The sequence below is a fragment of the Larus michahellis genome, chromosome 1 (genome assembly GCF_964199755.1).
Source record: "Larus michahellis chromosome 1, bLarMic1.1, whole genome shotgun sequence".
Classification (NCBI taxonomy): Eukaryota; Metazoa; Chordata; class Aves; order Charadriiformes; family Laridae; genus Larus; species Larus michahellis.
This window is the reverse complement of record NC_133896.1, coordinates 101,288,111-101,311,280: the sequence shown is the minus strand read 5'-3', so window position 1 is coordinate 101,311,280 and position 23,170 is coordinate 101,288,111. Positions and strand designations below refer to the sequence as shown.

The window sequence follows — 23,170 nt, the reverse complement described above, 5'->3', positions numbered from 1 at the left end:
TTTTACGCAAAAATGTTTCCGTAGAAGAGAAAGCGTACAAATCTTTTTCCCATTTAACACTTCTGCTTTTGCAATACTCTGTGTGCACAAGGCAAGCTATGAGTTCTGGCCCTTTGATTTTCAGTTGTACTGTCACATCATTTTCTAGGTATAGCAGCAGCGTGGTACTGTGTACAGAGTCCAGGCATTTGAGGAAGATACCGTCTACTGTCAACTTAGAAGCTTGATGGTTGTCATTAACCAAGGAATTTGCATGCTACTTGAATTTTGTTTATAATGTACTGTAGCGAGCCTTTATATTACCATGGGCCAACAAAACGCCAAAGTACCGAGTGTTTGATCATCCTTTTTGATTCATATGCGTGCAGTTGAGTAATACAACAGGAGAAAGAACATTGTGTTTTTGTGAAGGAAGCGTCAGTGCTGGCGTGGTGAAGGGGAAACAGTCAACTCCCTTTTTTCTCTAGTTAGGGCAATTAATGTTTTTCATGTGATGAAGCCTCCTGGCATCCATCTTTGGTGAGGGTTCAGAGAGGAGCTGGCAAGATGCAGTGTTGCATCTAGGATTGTGAATTTTTCTCCTTTTTTCTGTACCAATTTGAACACTTGAGGTTTCTTCTGGCCTCTGTGCCAACAACTTACTGTTCCATTTCATGTGTCTGTTTTGAAGAGATATTAGTTTTAAAATAAAACAGGTGTTCATCCATGTTTAAGTAGTGGTTAGGGTTTGCCTGGGAAAAGTATCATAATCTTAGGCAGAACTGTTAGGATACTCTGCTCAAGTGTGTCACACAGGCATTTCATCTCTCCCTTGCTGGCCTTTAGAAGTCCTTTTAAAGGGAATTTGTAGGGCACACAAGAACACAAGCCTCTTCTCTTGTGTTGCTTAACTTCACCTGCTTTGATTTTTTGACAAGTACATAAAAAAAAAAATCTCCAAACCTTTCAGAGTCAGTTTCTTGTCTCTCCAAATGCTGGCAATGAAAACTTAATATATTTGTATTAATCCACTACTTAAAAATCATCCTTTGTTTACAGTAAAAGACTGTTCTGTATTCTTTGAAATGATAGCATATCAGGCATGTTTCACTGCGTTTTCTGAAGCATTTGCTATTCAGCTCACCAAAGACTGTGATGAAGTGCTGTCAATATTTGTTTTGTTTTCTGGCTGTAATACCATTATGATAACTGAAGAAATCAAGAAGTAGAGATTAAGAAAAGGAATGGCAGATAAAATTAGTGGCGTTATTAGGCTTCATTTGTTAGTGTTACTTATCAACTGTGAAAGTGCCTCAGGACCTCTGAAGAATAGACTTAATTGTGTTTTTATTAAACCATCATGGAGCCATACTCTCCAGGTTCCAACTAAACATGATGTTTAATATTTTACATAGCTACAAATAGGAGATACCTTAAATTCAAGGTCTTCAAAATCTTTATCCAAAAATTTACACTTGATTTTCTAACCAAAAGTGCATGTTCTTCAGCTGAGGCTAAAATGCTGTAGGTCTCTCTGACAAATCGACTTGAGTTTTATTAGAAATATGTAACTACCTTGCTGAATCTGTTTAATTGTTTGTCTTCTCTTTTTAGCCGTGGGGTTCAATCTTAAGGAATTGGAACTTCTTAGCTGTGACGCATCCTGGATATATGGCATTCCTGACATATGATGAAGTGAAAGCGAGGTTGCAAAAATATAGCACTAAGCCTGGGAGGTGAGAAGTTTTGCTGATTATTGCTTTCCAAATAAACGTGTCATCTCAAAGCTACGTAATTATTCTAGGTTCATACTTCTATATTGCGTGATACTTAAACTCACTGCAATACTGAAGGATTGAATTCTTGGCCTTTTTTGTAACAAAGTGAATCATAGTAGTAGGTATTTTTTTTTATACTTGGGGTTTCTATCAAAATGTGGTTTTTTTTAAAATATTTTAATACTAAAACTCAGAACTCCACATTCAACAAATGAACAATGAATTAACAAATGCTGACCTTTTAGATTTTAAGACACAGGAATTTTGTAACCATGATCTGGTTTTATGCCGTAATTCTTCTACGATGCTATGAAGCAAAAAAAATACAAATACTGTATTAGCACATGGAAGTCTAAATAAGCACAAACAAACAGGAAAAAAAAAAAGAAATTAAATTATGTTGCTTTTCCTTTGTTCTTCTGAATTAGGTACAACAAGCAATGCATTCTTGAAAAGCATTTGAAAACGTAATTTGCTTTTCAAAGTTTGTATTGGAATGTTACTTAATAGTAAAGTAAAAATCATCTTTCATGGTAGCACACTTGAAATATTAATTTAATTTGCGCTTATGTGTTCCTTTTATGTTCACTTTTTTTTTCTTTGCCAATGATGATTCTATATTACAAACTCTGCACCTAGAAAAGGAATCGGTCAGATTAAATATCATGACATGTAGTTTTTAAATAACATCTATGTGGTGCTGTGCTTAATTATTCAAACTGAACTCTTACCGTTTATGCCACTTCTGTTGTCCTGGTTTTTTCTTCATTTAGATTGGAGAAATAAAAATTCATTAATGGATTTAATCCTGTATTAGTTGACTTTTATTTTGCTAGTTTTACCTTTCAGTTATGAAGCTTTTTTCTCTAGTGCCTAGTTGTCTAACTTTGCTGCAGGATCACATGTATACATAGTTAAAAGAGCATCATTTTGAGACTTGTTAGAGAAGTCTAGCAACAGTTATACCTATATTCTGTACTTGGTTTCTTTTGATTTTTTAGCAAACAATATACTGAATCTTAAGTTACCTGACTGGTCAAGTGCATATGTACAAGAATCTTGTGGTTCCAAGAATAACACTGATTTTCAGCTTGGCGCTCATGAACACTTCTACAGAAGTCAGATAACTAGGTTGATTTTGAGAGTCATTGCTATACTTAGTATTTTCTCTATTATTGATTCTGATTCTGTGATTATAAAAGAGAAGTAATAGAGAAATTATCCGAAGTTGCCTTTACGTTCCCTGTAAATAGAGAGTGAGTTTTAAGATAACTTTCTATTGCATATCAGAAAATGACTGTCTGAATTGCTTAGGTGAAATGCTGGAGTGTGAAAGAAGAGATAATATGAAGTGAAATTGCTTTTTTAATCAGTCTAAAACATCCTGGAAATTACAAGATTCTGTTCAAATGAATAGTTACTACTTCAATGTAATGTTGGCCTTATTGAAGTTTTTAAGAGCCATGACGAACTTCAGGGAGGCTAAGATTTCCCATTTTAAACAGTTTGGAAGGAAATAAAATACTTATGTATAATTAAGAAAAGCTGCTCTTTAATACAAAATTGAGTTTGTGGTATTTCACTGTGGGATGCTTTTCTGAATGAGGTTTTTGCATATGAGATGGTGTCTGACATTAAAGGGAGTAGAGTTTTTATTAAGAAGAACTAAACATGCCCAATACTATTGCCTATAAGATTCCTTTTTCTTCTACTGTGCTCTCTGTCTACCTTATGTGTACTCCCAGCTATCACCTGTAACACACAGAAGTACTTAAATTTAAGGCCAATTGAGTAGGTATTGTCAGGTATTTTATGAAATAGAAGTGATATTTCTTCTGTCCTGTTCATCTCCTCGGGTATACAAAAAATTAACGTTACTAGTAGAGCAGTTTTTATTATTTGTCATTCACATTTCTGACGCATCTAAAGATGTTTTATATTTCCCCTTCCATTCATTCAGGTTACTGGCCTGTGTATGCTCAAAAGGTATATGTTGTAGCTAGGGACATTTAATACTACACAGTTCTTGAAAAGGTTTATGGGCACGTCTAAATGTACGTAATAGGACTATTCACAGTGAATGTGCAGTTTTCCCTTTGGGAACCAAAAAGCAAGCACATGAAAAGTTGGGGTAGGGTGCTACTTCTACCTTATTTCTGTGCATGAGGAACTGACAGTATAAAAGATGCAGGTTTATTTAACGTTATACAAAGAACATGAGGCAGAACTGGGAATTTGACCCAAACCTTTAGAGACCTAATTCAATGTCTTAACCAGAGGCCATCCTTGCTCTCTGATTAACACTGACTTTTTATTCATCCTGTTTCTATCAAGCTACATTTTCAGACTGAGTTGCACTCGCTTGGGACAGTGGGCCATTGGATACGTGACTGGCGATGGGAACATATTGCAGACCATACCTCACAATAAGCCTCTGTTTCAAGCTTTAATTGATGGCAGCCGGGAAGGATTGTAAGTACAAATTTCTATAGTTACCATAGGTCTGAAATTCTGATTTCCTTGTTCTTTTAATAATTTTATGGGTAGTTATTAAAGATTAAAGATCTTTAAAACAGAAAATCTGGATATAGTGTTTAGTATTCCTTTGGAGTTTAAGGACCATCCCTTTTATTCATTTGAAAAACACTTGTTTCCAGGTAATTCCATTAGCCAAAGTTAACCAAAACTATATCTCGTAGCAGATAAACTCCAGGAGAAAAATAAAATCGGGCAGCTGTCATATTGATTTCTTCCTCCTCTTCCCCCTGCACCCCCCTACCCAAGAGTCCCAAATGCACTTAAGCTTATTGAACAATTACTACTGCCAGTTACTCATGTGTCTAACTCTGGACAATGATTTGAAAGCTTTATAATTGCTTTTTTATATATTGTGCAGCCGGAACATTTTCCAAGTTCTAATAGTTTACCGAAAAGATTTATAATTATAAGAGAATCTAAGTTTATAGGGAGCAGTAGTACATTTTTACTAGGCTGGCTGAAGTAGCAGACAAATTTTTGGTGTCAGAATGTTTACTGGGATACATGTTGGTATGTCCACATCTTCATGATAAAAAGAAGAAACAAACAAACAAAAAAAAACCAAAAAAAACCCCCAACCTGGTAAATTGATCAATCCTTAAGAAAAGGTTGAGAAACTCTAAAGTCTTCCAATTTTTCTCAGTCCTCCCCAGTCCAGTAATCTTTTTCCAGGTGTGATGATTTCATAACTGTAATTAAAAACACACTTACTATGGTAGCATTTCTACTTGAAAACTGAGCAAATAAAAACTAGAGCTGAGAATACTTAACGCAGAGTGTAAATATAACTTCTTCATAGCGTGACTTAATAAAATGACTTTCAAGAAATTGTTTCCATGTTAGAGGTAACAAATCTGAATAGAGAAAAATTTAGGGTCTCCGTAATATCATTTAACCTATTATTTGTTTCCAACAGGATTGAAATGCTCCCATCAGTTCTTGCTTAAAGTCCAGTCTGCATCTTGGATTCTCAGTGTAGATTTTTATTGTAATAGACACATATTTATGTATGTCATAATATACATAGATATACACATATATATATTATGACACATGAATAATTTTTTATATATCATAATATCCACAGATCTACACAAAAGCCTGTTACTTTCTATTCTGCTCCATTGCTTAAAATAGTCCATAGAGTCACCGAGCATGATGGTCACAGTGGACACATCACTAGGAACATACGCAAGCGTAAGCTCACTGTACAATGAAGATCTAAAATACTCTTCTGTTGAGCTACCCCCTCAAAGTTATCTGCTAACTAAAGCTCAGAAGCATTCTGCTGGTAGCTGTGCATGTGATAGCAAAACCTTTCCTGTGCTTTTATAAATGGATTTGAGCGTGTATCATAATGCACACGTAGCAATTCAGTTGCACCCAGAAGATGAGAAAGATAGCTGAGGAAAGATGATGCATTTTAGTTCATGTCTACTGTAATTTATTCTGCCCCTTTGAAATTTCATTGGTATTATTTAGCTAATAAAGCTAAAGAAATGTCCATATTTATAACAATCTTCTTGTGATGCAGCTATCTGTTTCCAGATGGACGAAGTTATAATCCTGATTTAACAGGGTTATGTGAACCCACACCACATGATCACATAAAAGTCACACAGGTATGTTGCAGTTATTTTGTAATCTTCACTTCCCTTAGTATCTCATCTAGTAGTGATAATAAGCTTTTATTAAAACGTGAGAAATAAATTCATAAGAGTGAAAATATGTTGTTGATAGAAGGGCTTAGATGAAGAACAAGATAATAATTCTTTAAACTCTAGAGCTGATGGTGATACAGACAGCATGTCTTGGAAAGTTTTGTTTATTCTAAGCCTCTTCCAAGTAAGAAATATGTTAACGGTTACTAAAGATTTTTTTGATATTTATGTTACAGATTTATGTAAGTTGGTGTTTCCTTGCTAGTAGGAGATGGGAATACAGAAATAAAATCAAGATCAGATGATAGTTTTGAAGCCTGAACAGGAATGGTACAGTTGTTGACAGGTCCAGGAGAAAAAGTATAGTTTTTATATCACAAAGATACTAGTTCCAGGGGGGTTTCTCCTTTCTTCTTTGTTTATTGTGCAAATTAAAAAAGAGATCAGGGAAAAGCGACAGAAATAATTAAGTGCCTAAAGGGAGTCACTTTGCAGAGAAAATGAGAATATTTGTTTTTGTAGTCTTGTTAAGTGATGATGTGATAAACTAATGTGCAGATGTTTGATACTCAAGTAATGAGAAGTAGCCACCACAAAACAAATGCTTGATTAAAAATGGTGCTGAAATTAGCACTAGAAGGTTAAGGTATACCAAGTAGAGCATTTTTCCTGACAAAAGCATCTGAAAGACTTGAGGATACGATCAAGGAAAGACATCAGACTGGATACAAGCCGTACTGTTTCAGATGGCCTTCCGTTTCTTCAGAGCAGACTTGGTGACCTGCTGAATCTTCTGTAATGCTGAGTGCTCTATGTGCATTCCACCTCCAGAAATATTTTATAAAAGAAATATTCATTACTGTCTATGGTATTATCAGGAATACCATTGTGATTATATCCCTCTTATAAGTAAAATAATTCCTAAAAACAATTACCTGAAGAAAGTGTGAATACTTCCACTTACCTGACTCGCCTCCTTTCTCTCCAGTCTTGAAATAGTAATCAAAGAGTAATGCAGAGTTATCAGATATTTGTGTTGCACAGAACAACTTTCTTGCCCCATATCCTTACTTTTCTGCAAGGAAAGGAAAAGCAGCTTAGACATTCTCAGTGATTACCTGGTTCTTCACAAGCCGGTCATGTTGTATTTTGAATTCATTAAATGAATCCAGTTGCTCCTGACTCATAGTTATGAGAACACCATTAGTTAATTGTGATGGTAATTCAACAGAGTCTGAACTATATGAATGCTGCCTTAAATAGTATTTAACTGTAATAGTTTAAAGCTGTCACTAGATCTGCTTAACTATGAAAAGAAGGTATAAAAGCAGATGCAGGGCTAGATGGCTGCAGATGGATTCTTTGCGAGAGGTCCACCATAAGCATCTTTACCACATACTGACTGCAGCTGCAGATATGAGCTATCTCTTTTGTTTTCCTTTTTTTATTAGCCTCATCTCCTCTCCCTTTACTCAGCAGTAGCTGCTTATTTTCCTGTGGCCTGGATTCCACTTACTTCAAGAACTCAGATTTTATTTTTTTCCAAGACTAAAAAAAATCTTTTTTTTTATACACAAATGCATTTGATTGCCACTTCCCCAACATTACTTGATTCTAGAAAACTGTTCTAGACTTGAGACTTATAGTTATTTCTCCTGGTGGTGTTCTCATACCTTTGTGTCAGTCTTGCAAGGATAGAAAGTACTGAATGATCTGTGCATGGCTGTTGCCATGTTATCCTGGGGGATGTTCTTGCCATGCTTCCTTCACAAGGGTTGTTTACTTCAGTTAACCATACTACCCTATTACATCCTTGCTGCAGGTAGAAAGCCCTCTTACTTGTCAGTTTTCAATCCAGTAACTTTTATTAGTCCTGAACTCATACACAGAAAAGGAAATCTCAATTTTGTTCCCATTTATCGCTTAATTTCTCACAGCCATGTGTTCATTATCTTCCTCTTAATGGCAACCAAGGAAAAGCGGGTTATATGCCTTGCATAGTAGTTCCATGTGAGAAGTCTGTAGAAAACTTAATAGGCACAGATATTTTAAGCTTTTTTGTAGCATGTATTGTGCTATATAACAGCTTTGAAGAAGCTGAAGAGTAAGCTGTTTCAGTAACATTAGTGTGGCTTTTAAATAGATCAGTAGCAATAGTTTCCTCGACTAGTAAGTAAAGTGGGAGGACACTTTACACTCGGAGAAGTGTTTGTCACTACTGGTGCTTAAGTATATTTTTTGTGAATAAATCACAGTCAAGAAGTAACCACTTGGCTTTCTTTTGTTACAGGAGCAGTATGAATTGTACTGTGAAATGGGTTCCACGTTTCAGCTGTGTAAAATCTGTGCAGAGAATGACAAGGATGTGAAGATAGAGCCTTGTGGACACCTTATGTGCACATCTTGTCTTACAGCGTGGCAGGTACTGTCATAGTTTAGTTAGTAGAGAAGAGGATGGATTTCTCTGTTACATCCCTGTTTACAGTGTGGGTATATGTTTACTTTTCCAGGTACTCAGTAAGAGGGTTCAAGGACATATCTATTTTAAATGGTAAACTTTTTCATTTTGTGGGCTAAAATCTGTGAAAAAATAAAATTCCAGGAGTCATTAAAATCTGGACTTGTAGGCTTGCCAAGGCCATTTGCTGACTGCTACTAAGTGGAAACTATTTCCTGAGTGCAATATCTACTCAGACATTGAAAGCTGGGCACTTGGTGCCAATTCAGTCACCCAGGTCACTTCGTGGTGTATGCAAAAGGCATGAAGAGGACAGGTGGCAGCTGGGAGTGGATAACTGACTAGACAGTGTTTTGTAAGGAGATGAGATAGCTTTCGTTGGACAAGAATTCAATCAGTAGTACAAGTCATGAAATGGCCTGTGGAAAAATAAGCTTGGGATTCTGGAGTTTCATGTCAATAATATGCAAAGCACTAAACCACCTAGCTTTAGACAGTTGTTGGGGTAAGAGATTGAATGGAGGGGAAACTCTGATCTCTCAATGCCGTTTACAGAATATCCCAAAAAACACAGACTTCCTGGTGACACAGGTTGATATGTTTTCTCCACCTTGTTCGTGGACATGCCACTCTGTGGGAAAAGGGAGGACTGGTACCTTTAGTTCAGTTAACAAGCATTTGACTTAAAAATTAAAATCAAAAGCAGAGGTCATTCCTCTTTACAACTTCAGACTTTCCCCTGATAGGTGCTTCTCAAATTGAATCCTTTCTATCTCCTTCACCCTGCTCCTGTTGTATCTATATTTTGTGGGGACGAGTAGGGTCATCCCATTCTCAGGCAGAGCTCTGTTCCACAGTTAGGCATCAGTGTTTGGTTGCAAATGTAGCGATAAGAGTAAAAAGAATCCTTGACTCTAGTCCATTTTTGACCTGGTTTTAAATGCATTCATCTCAGTTAATGAGTTTTCATTCTCATTTCACTCTCGTGTTAAGATATGACTTAAAGTACTATAGTTTTTCTTTTCAAATTCTTAATAAAGAAATCATAATTGGCAGGCTAACACAATGTATCAGAGGTATCATTTGAGTTTATTTTCCATTAGCAACAAAGCTTGTTGAAAAAGTATTCTCAGTTTCTGATTTCTTTCTGAAATTTGAGTTTGATGCTCCAAACACAAATCTTTCAAATTGCCCACAGATCATAAATTCTGAGAAAATTCCATTTTTAGACATACCCAAATAAGAATACTTATTTCACTACAAAGCAACTGCTGAACTGGAACAATGTTTTCTCATTTCAGGAGTACCATTTCTGTTCTTACCAGTTTCATTCTGAATAACAAACGTAAGAGGTCTGACTATTTTAATATTTATAATTTTTTTAGGGTTTTTTTTTTTTGCTTAGCTGAAAAGGACTGAAATCTTAGTACTTTTGATGGCCAGGTGTCTCATAGAATGGTAGCAACATGTGAACAGCATGTTCCAGTGTTGTGCCAGCGATGTGTTCTGATTCTGGGGGCTTGAGAAGCTGAATTCCTCAATACTTTGGCCAATGGCTAGAGATTCAGGAAGGGGACAACAAAGCATTTTAGGCTCAGAGAACTGGCAAGGTCAAAAACATCAAGCTTCATGAGAACATTGCAACCAGCTGTAATCAGCAGGTACATTTCGGACTTCATTACAAATTTAACTTTTGTATAATTAGTGAGGCAATGAAGAAATATTACATTGTAACAGCATCAGCTGTTGTGAGCTCCTGGTGAGCTAGTGTTTAATTGGCAGCATAATGGCTCATTAGACATGCCTCAAGAGGTCCAATACAGATGTTTTCACTAAGCAGAAAAAAAACTGAGTAAGCAACATCAGATCTGCATAGAATACTAAGGATAATTCAGAGTTTTTCACCTTTATGCAGCTCAGTCTCTCTAATAAGACTTGGTTTAACTGTTTCATTTTTGTATTATGCGACAGGAGTAAAATGTCATTTTCTTCCACAGAAATCCATTCTTGTCTAAAAACTATGTGTCTGGACTTGTTTCTGAAAGTATATGGGCATATATGCGCCATTGTAATGTTCACAATAGCTACTCTTTCAATGCTCTAAATAACCTTTGTGTGGGCATGGACAAATCTGTGTGTTCATATAGACATGTCAGATCTCGGTTTTAATTTCTAAATTGCGTTCATACTGTTGAATACAAATCCCTGCTACTGTGATTGCTTACCCAATATATTTTGGTGAATTTAATGCTTTTGAAAAGAAAGGAGGGAAACTGTTAGTACAGAACTGTTTGACAACACAGATACAGGAAAGCCTTGAAAATGGAAAGCTCTGTGCCTCATCTGTAAGGCTGTTTTTAGAAAATGAAACTGTAAAGAATTGTATGAGTAAGGGAGGACTTCTGTTCATTTGACAGCGATTACTTCAGTAGGTCCATATAATTTGGAGGCGCACTTTGAGGTAGTAAGTGATGTTGGGTAGTCCTTTGTAATTAGGATGCAAGGCTGTTAAAGGTAGATTACTTATGTCTTTCTGTACAAAATGAAAATCCAGTACTAACCATGCAAATAGACATGACTGTTGTCAGGAGTCATCGTTTTTAGTTATCTGGCCTTGGGATACAGTTCCTCCATAAACTGTAAAATCATCTGTCAGTTTAGTAAGACTGGCAAGTGTCAAGATAAAAATAATGCTGGAAAAAAAAAATCAAAGCTCTCCTTACATCTGAGAAATCAAAAAGCTGCACTTGCTTGTTGATATTTCAAGGTAGGTAGGTTGTTCAGAATTAATTTTGGCATTCGTATCTTTTTAGCTGTCTGTCTACCTGATTGCAAATATGACACAATGTGATTTCTGAATTCAGATTGAGTTATCTTGATCTCTCAAAGCTTCAGGGCTCTTTTTGGTGTGTTGTTTTGTTGTGGTTTGTTTTTGTTTTTTTTTTTTAAATCAAATCCAGATTATACCTCTTAAAGGAAAAATCTCTCTGTAAGTGCTTGGAAGACTTCTGATATTTTTGTTGATTAGTAGTCTGAAATCTACTTTAAAGGCTTTTTGATTACTTCCGATGAAGAAAAAAAATATTTCAGAAATTAGTAAAAGGAATGGAAATATGGCTGCTTGAAAATCATTTAACACATTATACCACTTAGACATTAAAATTCAAGTAATTCTTGTTTCTGATAACATGTGAAAATAGTTCCCTGCTTTACATAATTTATTGAAAATGTAATAAAATCCTGGTTTGTTACTTAAACATGTAAAAAAATATTTGTACCTTTAGATTTCTGTATGCATATCACTGAATGATGGTAATGTTGCAGCCATGAGGTACTGTAAATAAGTTCTTCACAGAATAAGAGCCACATGTTCTAAAACTCATCTGCTTTTTCTAACTTAAAATGAAAAATAAACACTTTATATTTAATATAAAAGATATATAATAAAATGCATTATCTCCATCTAAACACCTCACCTTCTTTCCTCTGAATAGGAAAATTGTAATCTGAAAAGGCAAGGTGTTCCTGGTCTTTAATACTAAGACAATTACAATTTTGGTGCTTTGTAGAGACAATAGTAGCATTTCGATTAGTTATTTTTAAGTGAAGCTTAATCTTTTTGAAGAGAGGCAGCTTTAAAAGTGCAGTCATTTTACCATTTATTATAGTTAAATACCTATCAGTCTGTTTCCTGTTTACGCCAGTGCTTCTGTAAAAGCTCTTAGAGACCTGTTAAGGGCATTTTTGTGTAGAAAAATATAAGACCTACTTTTAAAATCACTTCTATTTTCGATTTTTAAAAATTTATGTACTTTTTTGTCTTGCTGTAGGAATCTGATGGCCAAGGCTGTCCTTTCTGCCGCTGTGAAATTAAAGGAACTGAACCAATAATTGTGGATCCCTTTGATCCAAGGGATGAAAACTCCAGGTGCTGCAGTATTATTGATAGCTTTAGTATGCCCATGTTGGACTTGGATGACGATGATGATAGAGAAGAGTCTTTAATGATGAATCGTTTGGCTTCAGTCCGGAAGGTAAATTTTCAAATACTGTAGAACAGATAAAGCTATACGTTTGTAAATGAAGCTGCCTGTAATTTTAAACAATGGGAGTTTGCACTTCATGCTCTAGGTTTCAGCAACTCACTGAACAGTTCTCGGGTTGAGAAAACAAAATGCATCAATATTGCAGCAATAACACTGAAGTTGAATAGGAAGGGGAAAAAAAGTTCCAGATTATCAGTTGATATGAACGGAGTTAACTCTCATTATAATGGAGGAAGCATGAGTCTGCACCAGCTGAGACTCTCATTCCAAAAGTGCTGTATTGAGAATTCCCTGAACTTCCATTTGTAAGGAACAAAAAAATTTCATGTATATAGAATATATTATTAGTTTTCTGCACGTGTGTATACACACGCACAGAATCTTTTAGGATTAAACTTCACTTTCTACGTGGGTTATAAATATTATTGCTTTGTAAAGGTGACTTGGAACCCAATTCATACTGCACACAAGTAGCTTTTAATCATGTTTTATGTGAGTTGTCCATGATTTTTTTTCCTGTATTTTTAGTATTATGTACTTTTAGTGCAAAAAGTTTATCTTACGTGTTCATGGTGACTTTGTACTATGGGAATTTTTTGTCCTGAAGGTGCTCTATGTTAAATTCTGGGATCTTTCTTTCCTCACAGGAGATTTCATCACTGGTAAAAAAGCACTATCGTTAACAAAAGTTTATTTTATGTTGGTAGTTTTCACTACTATATTTTAACCTGGAATAGATATTGTCACAGCCCATGCTGTATTATACCTTTTACTAAGGTCATCTAGATTGCATAGTTGCCTTGGAATTAATTCTGTAACATCTTACTCTTCGATTTCCTTATCGTATTTGTTGAAGAAAAAAAAAAGTGTTTTCCCCTCATATCTGAGTATCTGTCAGTTAATATACATACTTCTGATATCCTTCCTAACCTTTTAAGTCATACGAATCATTCTTCTGTTGTGTATGTAATACAACATGGCCTACTCTTGGGAACAGTTTATCCTTCCTGCCTGAACTTAAATTGCAGGCTGCAGGCTGACCTTTCTGAGATAGCCTTGAATTGATGGGCTTTTATAACACTATCATTTCCATGATAAGGCAAAAATGCATTATGCTTTTATCAGAAGAAGGAACAATAGGCTTTACTATAAGAAGTCTTGTTTTCAGTATCCACCGAGCGCCTGAGTGCTTTGGTGCTTGCTATTTTTATGTCATCGATTTCATCGTTCAGTGAAAGAAATCTACTAATTATCCTGGAAGTTCAGAAACAGTGTTTTCCATTCTTTGTTAGCCTTTTGAAGTCTTTACTTGCAGTTGTTGAATTTTCATATCATTTGATGACTTTCAGCTGCGGTTTTCTTCTTAAAACTGTTACCAGTTGTTGAACAGTGATGCTCTTAACCACATCACCTGTGTGGAAGATGGTGTTATTTAGATACACTTGTTGTTAGTAAAGCCTTCATCAGCCTTGTCTCTTTCTTTCAATATTTATTTATTTTTCCTGCTAAACAGTGTTTCTTCAGAGCCTACTAGAAGAAATTCTTTTTTTCCTCTATGACATTATGTGGGATTTTATCCTTTTTGAATTTTTCTTTTGTTTCTTATTAATGCTGTTAATATGAATAATGCATAATGGCTGTGTTGTAGTCATTTGATTTGTTGAAACAATGGAAGTTAGATGACATAGACAATAATTTAGCTCTTGCAGCCAACCTGCTGATGCTTTAGTTACTTTGTAATCCCAATGAACAAATTTTTCAATTCTTACTTTATTGCAAGGATTGTCATAGAGTTTCTCAACATAAAGCTGTTAATCCATGAAAGTCAAATGGGTTGATTTTGTCTCAAATCACCTCACTAGATTATGTGGTATTACTGAGAAAATCTTCTTGTGGCATATCTGGCTAGTAGCGAGCTGGGATGTTAAACTTTCTAGAAGAGAAAAGTTCCAGGGACATGAAGTCTTGATGAAAGTGGCTGTAGGGCTTCATGATGCCTTGCAGAAATATTCAAATCAATCCTTATTGTCCTGAAAGCCTTGTTGGAGGAGAACTGTTAAAATGTTTCTAAGCTGTTACTACCGGTTTTCACTATCTTTGGGACTTGTACCTGTAAATATATTCATAATGCAAAGAATAGTTGCAGTAAGCTCATTTTAGAAGCACACAGAGTCAGGTTCATCACTGATTGAGGGGCCTGGGTGGGTTTTTAAGTGACAAAATGAAAAGCTGAAAAACACTTTTTGGAAATGGAATTAAAGTCTAAAGATGGTACAATTGTTTTATCACCCACTGTACCTGTATGAATTATGAATGTAAGTTAGATATTGTAAAAGTACCAATTCTGCAGTTTATCACTCTGTCTCTGGAGCATACTCATAAACTGTAAGAGGTGTCTGAATTAAGTCCCTGAGGGACCTCAGACTTGAAATTGCTTTAAGAATAATCACAAAGCTACTTACTGATTCTTTAATGGAATGATTAGATGGATCCACTCTAAGAAAAATGAATCATTCTTGCTAGGTGTTTGTTGCGTGTAAGTCGGCAGCAGCAGCAAATCAGCTGTAACAGAGGCTTTAGAGAAATCCACTGCAATTAGTCTGTTTATCTGCCTCATCAAGCAGCTTATTTTTTTTAATTTCCAAATTGTCTTCAGATATTTCTTTATGAAAGAAAGATGAAGAGTGGTGCCAGAACCTCTGTTAATTGTCTCATTGCTGAGAAATTTCCAGCCCCATGGTATCAGATTAGCTAATGCAGTTATTGCCTAAAGTGTTCCTTTTCTCAGCTCCATACTGTTTGTGCCAGCCAAGCACAACATTATGAAATGCGCGTTAAAAAAAATGCAGATTACAGGCTCGGGTAAATATTAAAAATGGCTTTCCTCATTTTTAAAAAGCACATTTGAGTCTCTAGTAGACTATGTTTGGTACAATGGGTATTAAACATTATGGAGTAATGTATGCCATGAAGTAATAAACATAATGTTTAATACTCATTGTCCCAATGAATTAAGAGTTATCCGTCACCTTACCTTGTACAAGACATAACTTGATACGCTTCTTTTTAAAAGAAAGAAAGAAAATAAGGAGAATACAGAATGCAGGAGTTCATGATAAGAGCGAATAATTTTGAATTTATAAGTGCTTAGGTAATTGTTTGATCCAAATAATATTACGTGAAAACAAAGAGGAAGGCCCTAGCAGCATAGGAAACGATGAGGTTTTCAATAGCTTAAAGTGAATTAACATTCTCTAAAAATGCTTTCTTCTAAAACTAGGTGAAGTTACCTTGTCTGGGGAGTTACTGTCTTCTCTGGGATTAATTTCCTAGCTGTCTGAATGCACCAAAACCTGACTTTGATTCACCCTGTTACTTTAAAATAGTCATAGGACATTGTCAAAACTGAAAGCCACTGTTTCTCATGATTAGGCTTCTTCCAGCAGATGAGTTAGGTTAAACTTAACAAATCATGACAAAAGACCTTGGTTCTCAAAATATGGGAGGAGACTATGTTTTTGACTCCTCCACCCCATTTCCATATTATTAAATTGCCTTTTTTCCAGTAATGAAAAAAGGCATGCATTACGTAGTAATAATGCTTTTAATTTTATCGTAAAAAATACAGGAATATGTAAAAAAAAAAGTCTTCAAATACCTGTCTAGGTATTCCCTTCATATGTACATTCTTAGCTCATGTATACACGTCATTTCCTTCTTAATGATACACCTGGTTTGTGGGAGTTTATTAAAATCATGGCACACAACAAAAGAGTCCTTTACTGCTTTGTTGTTAGTATTTGAAAGGGGTGTAAATGCTAGAAGGCAGTGTGCCTCCTTTAGTTAAAATGTATTTTACTGATTCCCTTGGGCAGTGTGGCGCTGACTCTCACCTTAACTAACTCCCTCTCCCTCCTTCACATGTATTTTCTTGGGTCAGCAAAGGAAAGATGAAATAAAGAACAAACCTGTCCACGTAAAAAATGTTTACAGCCATCAGTGTTAAGTGATGTAACTTTATATCCTCATACAAATTTTTAAGTCCAGATTATACTAATCTGTCTTGGTCACAATTTACCCTAACAAGAAATAACAAATATGTGAGTTAGTCTTATCTGATTATAAATGAAGAAACTTCAGGGAACTTCTTAGAAGTGAAGAGTCCACTTCTGGTGTACGTCTGTTTGGACCTTGTTAGATGTCTCATTATGCAATTTATAAATTACTGAGTTCGCTCCAGCAGGACACTAACAGTCAGGATAATGTTCCTCCGTCAGTCGCTTGTTAGGATTTGTGTTGAACGTGCTTTTCATATGTGCCTATCTGGCAGACAGGCGTTTGAAGCTAAAACTCAATTCAATAGCCCAGCTGATAATATTTCCACAAGAAAAACCTTCACTAGAAATTGCAATCAATGTCAGAAGCAGCCTTGTTCTTCAATTTACAACCACTAGGGGCAAACTGATACCAGTGTATCCCAGTAATAAATACAGCTGATTAAATAACACAAATGTGATCTGCTGTGCAGTACAATTGCAAAGTAAGTCGTAGCTGCTTTTCCCTTGGCAGCAGTCATGCCAACCAGCTATAGTCCACGTTGTTACAAAGGAGTCTGTGCTCTTGTCCTTAATTACATCTTTATTGCACAGGTCTGCGTGTGTTGCAGCAGAGCCCCTTTGTATGCCGAAGGTCTGTCTTCTGTCACTGCCAGTTCATTTGTATTAATTTGTGTCTTAATCACTTGCTTGTTTTATCTTTCTGTCACTGTGCTGCTCTCATTGCCGCTTTATTTCCAGTGAACAGAAAATACACAGAAATTTCCAGTAGGTGACAAACAGAAAAAATTTGAAGTCCCTTCATCCTTAGGGAGTCTGCCAAAAAGAGTAGGTCTTATGTACATCTGTTAATACCCTGGCATCCACATGAAGTACGGCCATTTTGTTGGCCTGGCTGTCACAAACATCAAATAATGCAGCTGGAGAGGTTGGATGGGGGTGGACAGGAAAAACATGTTGGGTTTTTTTTATAATGGGTGTGTGACGGAAACGTGATACTGAATGCTGAAGAAAACCTGTTTGTTGCTGTGGAATATTTTGTTTTCTTTCTTTTATTTTTAGTTTCAGTAGATCTAAACAAGGAATCATGATTTTCAGTTTCTCCCAGCAAGGCATTCTTTCTTACTTCAGCACCAAGGTGACATGGATTAAGCTTCCTTGTAGGGGAGAGAAACTGCTTTTGCTATCAGCTATTTTTCTTTTTCCTCATGCCTCAGAAGTTAATCTTGAATCTATTGGCCATCAACGGTTCTCTTTTTAAAATCTCTGGGGTCACAACATGCTCTGATAGCATTGTGGCTGTAGGCAATAGTAGTTCAGAGGACTGAAAGATTATTTTGCTATTCTGACAGAGGACATTGATGTAAGCTGAAACTGAAGTCCTTTCACACACTTAAGACTGAAAAATTTCCATTTCATTTTGGCAGTTGTGATTTACCATTCATGGGATATGGTAGGTTGAGATAGCTAAATACCAAACGTATGTGGAATGAGAAGCTTATTGCATAAATTAATATCCTGTTTCAACAGGATTAAAACCATGTCAGGTTCTAAGAATCTTGACTTTTTTAAAAACAAATTTTCATATTTTTCTAGTTTTTGTTATTGCCTACTACATATTAGGTGTGCCTTACAGCCACTTGTTTCCATAAATCTGAAAAAAAAAAAAAAAAAAAATCAGTCCCCAGTGAGTTTTAAATGTGAACATTCCCATGATTTCTGTCTCTGCTGGAGCTGCACTGTTTTTATGACAGGAGAAAAAAAACTTTCACATGGATGAGACTAGTGAGGTCACTGAAGGAAGAATGTATCGTTTTGCCTGTTGATTCTGTAGAGGAGACCTGGGTAAGGTTGTCATAGAGAAACAGTGATGGATATTCTTAAAATGCTGTCACTACAATGTTGTTCGTTTAGCTCTGGATTCACATAACTACACACAGCGTGACATTTGAGACTCTGTCAGGTTACTGTCTCAGGAAGTTAATTAATGTGATGGTACAACCATAACAACATCTTAAATCCAAACAAATATTTTCTGTCCAGTAACTCTGGAAAAAACTCTGGAAAACAGTAACTCTGTTTTCAGTATTTCCTATTTTTCTTATTCTTTGTTTCCAGCTCCTATTATGCATATAGGATTGTTTCTTAGATCTTCTGAAGCAATTCTCTACTGACTGAGATACCGTACGTTGTGCAACACCTAAAATGTAGAGACTTACTACAACATTTGCATTTATTTTGAGTGCACCCTCAGTAAGTTTGCAGACCACACCAAGTTAGGTGGGACTGTTGATCTGCTTGAAGGTAGAAAGGCTTTGCAGAAGGATCTGGACATGCTGGATCGATGGGCCGATGCCAAAGTTATGAGGTTCAACAAGGCCAAGTGCTGGGTCCTGCATTTGGGTCACAAGAACCCCATGCAGCGCTATGGGCTTGGAGAAGCATGACTGGAGATCTGCCTGGCAGAAAAGGACCTGGGGGTGTTGGTCGACTGCCAGCGGAATATGAGCCAGCAGTGTGCCCAGGTGGCCAAGAAGGCCAACAGCATCCTGGCGTGTATCAGGAAAAGTGTGGTGAGTAGCACTAGGGAAGTGATTGTGCCCTTGTACTCAGCACTGGTGAGGCCCCACCTCGAGTACTGTGTCCAGTTCTGGGCCCCTCACTACAAGAAAGACATTGAGGTGCTGGAGCAGGTCCAGAGAAGGGCAACGAAACTGGTGAGGGGTCTGAAGAATAAGTCTTATGAGGAGCAGCTGAGGGAAGCTGGGGTTGTTTAGCCTGAAGAAAAGGAGGCTGAGGGGGAGACCTTATCGCTCTCTACAACTACCTGAAAGGAGCCTGTAGAGAGGTGAGGTCGGTCTCCTCTCTCAAATTAAAGGTGATAGGACAAGAGGAAACAGCCTCAAGTTGCACCAGGGGAGGTTTAGACTGGATATTAGGAAAAAATTTTATGCTGAAAGGGTTATTAAGCGTTGGAACAGGCTGCCTAGGGAAGTGATTGAGGCATCATGCCTGGAAGCATTTAAAAGACGGGTAGACGTAGTGCTTAGAGATATAATTTAGATTAATGATGGGTTTTGTCAGAGTTAGGTTGATGGTTGGACTAGATGATCTGAAAGGTCCCTTCCAACCCAGGCAATCCTATGATTCTGTAATTCTATTTTAAGTATTTGTATCTTTTTGGAGGTAAGAGACCTCCTTATTTGGTTCTATTTCAAATAATTTGGGAAATAAATTCATTTTCTGTCTGATGCTGAAGCCAAAGCATTGAATATATTTATCTATAATATTTATTTGAATTATAATATTTATTTGAATTATAATATTTATTTGAATTATAATATTTATTTGAATTATAATATTTATTTGAATTATAATATTTATTTGAATTATAATATTTATTTGAATTATAATATTTATTTGAATTATAATATTTATCTGAATATTTATCTACCTGAAGTCATGGCTAACTGGGGAGGTCCCAATGGACTGGAGGGTAGCAAATGTAGCGCCCATCTACAAAAAAGACAGAAAGGAGGATCCGGGAAACTATAGGCCTGTCAGTCTGACCTCGGTAGCAGGAAAGGTCACAGAGTAGATCATCTTGAGTGCCATTACAAGTCATATAACGGACAAGCAGGGGATCAGGCCTAGTCAGCATGGGTTTATGAAAGGCAGGTCCTGCCTGACGAACCTGATCTCCTTCTATGACAAGATGACCTGATTATTGGATGAGGGAAAGGCTGTGGACATTGTCTACCTAGACTTTCGAAAAGCATTTGACACTGTCCCCCGTAGAATTCTCATGGAAAAACTGGCGGTTCATGGCCTGGATGAGCATACGATCTGCTGGGTCAAGCACTGGCTGGATGGACGGTCCCAAAGAGTGGTGGTCAGTGGATTTAAATCCAGCTGGCGGCCAGTCACAAGTGGTGTTCCTCAGGGCTCAGTGTTGGGACCGTTTCTGTTTAACATCTTTATTGATGACCTTGATAAGGACATAAAGTGTATCATCAGCAAGTTTGCAGATGACACGAAGCTAAGTGGGAGTGTCGATCTACATGAGGATAGGGAGGCTCTACAGAGAGACTTGGATAGATTGGACCGATGGGCCAATGCTAACGGTATGAGCTTCAACAAGGCCAAGTGCCAGGTCCTGCACTTGGGCCACAACAACCCCGTGCATTGCTATAGGCTTGGGGAAGTGTGGCTGGAGAGCTGCCTGGCAGAAAAGGACCTGGGGGTTCTAATTGACAAGAGGCTGAACGTGAGCCAGCAGTGTGCCCAGGTGGCCAAGAAAGCCAATGGCATCCTGGCTTGTATTAGCAATAGTGTGACCAGCAGAAGGAGGGAGGTGATTGTCCCCCTGTACTCAGCACTGGTGAGGCCACATCTTGAGTATTGTCCAGTTCTGGGCATCTCAATATGAGAGAGAGATCGAGCTGCTGGAGCGAGTCCAGAGGAGGGCAACGAAGCTGGTGAAGGGCCTGGAGAATAAATCTTATGAGGAGCGACTGAAGGAGCTGGGACTGTTTAGTTTGAGGAAGAGGAGGCTGAGGGGAGACCTCATCACCCTCTACAACTACTTGAAAGGCCATTGTAGAGAGGCTGGTGCTGGTCTCTTCTCACAGGTAATTAGCGATAGAACAAGAGGGAATGGGTTCAAGCTGCAGCAGGGTAGGTTTAGGCTGGACATTAGGAAAAAATTCTTCACAGAAAGAGTGGTCAGACACTGGAATGGGCTGCCCAGGGAGGTGGTGGAGTCACCATCCCTGGATGTGTCTAAGAGTTATTTAGATGTGGTGTTAAGGGATATGGTGTAGGGGAGAACTTTGTAGAGTGGGGTTGATGGTTGCACTCGATGATCCCAAGGGTCTTTTCCAACCTAAGCGATTCTATGATTCTATGAATATATTGTATTACATGGCTCTTGGCTTTTAGGACTGCTTGGTGGAGTTATAACTAAACTTTGAAAACTAATGCTATTAAATGATACAGTGTTTATTATACTATTTAACTGATAGATGCTTTCTGCTAGGGAAAATGAATTGACATTCAGTTTATAGTAATTTTATAATTATGGTCGCTCAGGCATGCTTGTGAGATACATATCTTGCTTAGTTATTCAACTTACCATAATGTTCAGAGATCCTAAGCACCTCACAACCATTCATGTGTTTATCTCCATGGACTTCCAGTCAAGGTCAGGGACATTCAGCAATTAAAGGAAACAAAATTTGTTCAAGCCATTTAATGTGGACATTGTGACCACTTCGTTATAGAAAGGACAAACTGGAAAGCATCTGATAGCCATGAAGAGCACAAATCTCGAGTTGCTCAGTCTCTTGAAATTGAATGTATAGTTGTGACAATGAGCTTATACATGTAGACCAGGTGGTAAGACCCTACGTATCACAAAAAAAAAAAAATCATTCCGGCAATGGAATTGAACCTCAGACTTTTAGCTATTCAACACCTCCTCACTCCTCTGTCTCATTTTCTCTTGCAGTGTTACCCAGTAATACTGTGGTAGCTCCTATTTCTGAAGACAATCTGGTAGCAATCCCAATTGTATGGGACAGAATATTAAACTAAGCTGTAGTGCATAGGGAAAGGAGTCAGTATACTAGATTCTTTTCCTGCATCTCTTTTTGAATTTATGAAGTTTTCAGATTCTTTAACATAGTCACTATAACGTGAAGAAAGGCGATGTTGTTTACTTTTATACCTTGTTAAAGAACTTCCTAGTCCCATCCTTGTCATCACTATGGGTTGTATAGCATTGGTGAGAAAAAGCTTATGAAAAGAGGGGAAAGGTTTTCATCAAAGTGATTTAGCTTAGAGATGGGTGCATTTTTGTGAGCAGTTTTATATGCTTGCCTTAAGAAGATGGCAGAATGTAGCCTCTATAGGCAAGTTATTTAGTGAGAATACTAGGATGCCTCAGTGCACAAGCGGCCTGAGGCTGATGCTTGGTGTGAATGTCTTCCAGCGACTCGTGTGTAATGTCATGGAAAGCACAGAACAGCATAAACATCCAGGTTTGCTTACAGTACACTGATACAACTACAGTGGGTTCACAGAAGTAACTGATTTATGCAAACAACTAAACTGTTGTTAAAACTCAGCCAGGTGAGATTCGAGAGGACTTGTTGACTTCTTTTCCATAACTGTAAGCTGAGCACCTACACTGTCTATTAATTAAGAATAGCAGGGTGTCCATTATGATAACTGACTGTTAGTAAGTACCTTACAAGTATCAAATATTTTAATCATGGAATGCAAGTTGTATGTTTGAACATCAGGTAAATACTAGTAATGCGGTTTTTTCCTGTCTTGAAGTGCAATGAGAGGCAGAATTCGCCAGTGACTTCCCCAGGATCTTCCCCTCTTGCACAAAGAAGAAAACCACTTCCAGACCCCCTGCAAATCCCACATCTTAGTCTTCCACCTGTACCTCCTCGTCTGGATCTTATTCAGAAGGGAGTAGCACGGTCACCATGTGCCAGCCCAACTGGATCACCAAAGGTAAGTCTTATTGAACCATTATTTCTTTATATATGAATATTGAGAAATTATATTGAGTTGTTTTCAAGGTGAACTTGCTTTTTAGTTTTGGAAGTCAGGCTATTATGAAATTTTCTGTGTGTATTTT

At 37.1% G+C, this 23,170-nt stretch overlaps 1 protein-coding gene across 7 annotated transcripts in view; it reads left to right on the top strand.

Moving 5' to 3' along the window:
* Positions 1 to 23,170, top strand: part of CBLB (Cbl proto-oncogene B) — a 133,501-nt gene that overhangs the window by 79,851 nt on the left and 30,480 nt on the right. For all 7 annotated transcript variants that reach the window (XM_074596536.1, XM_074596516.1, XM_074596526.1 and 4 more), the window contains exons 6-11: positions 1,594 to 1,715; positions 4,092 to 4,229; positions 5,830 to 5,917; positions 8,247 to 8,378; positions 12,245 to 12,448; positions 22,858 to 23,043. In XM_074596536.1, the coding sequence (XP_074452637.1) occupies positions 1,594 to 1,715; positions 4,092 to 4,229; positions 5,830 to 5,917; positions 8,247 to 8,378; positions 12,245 to 12,448; positions 22,858 to 23,043 (870 nt within the window). The remainder of the gene's footprint in view (positions 1 to 1,593; positions 1,716 to 4,091; positions 4,230 to 5,829; positions 5,918 to 8,246; positions 8,379 to 12,244; positions 12,449 to 22,857; positions 23,044 to 23,170) is intronic.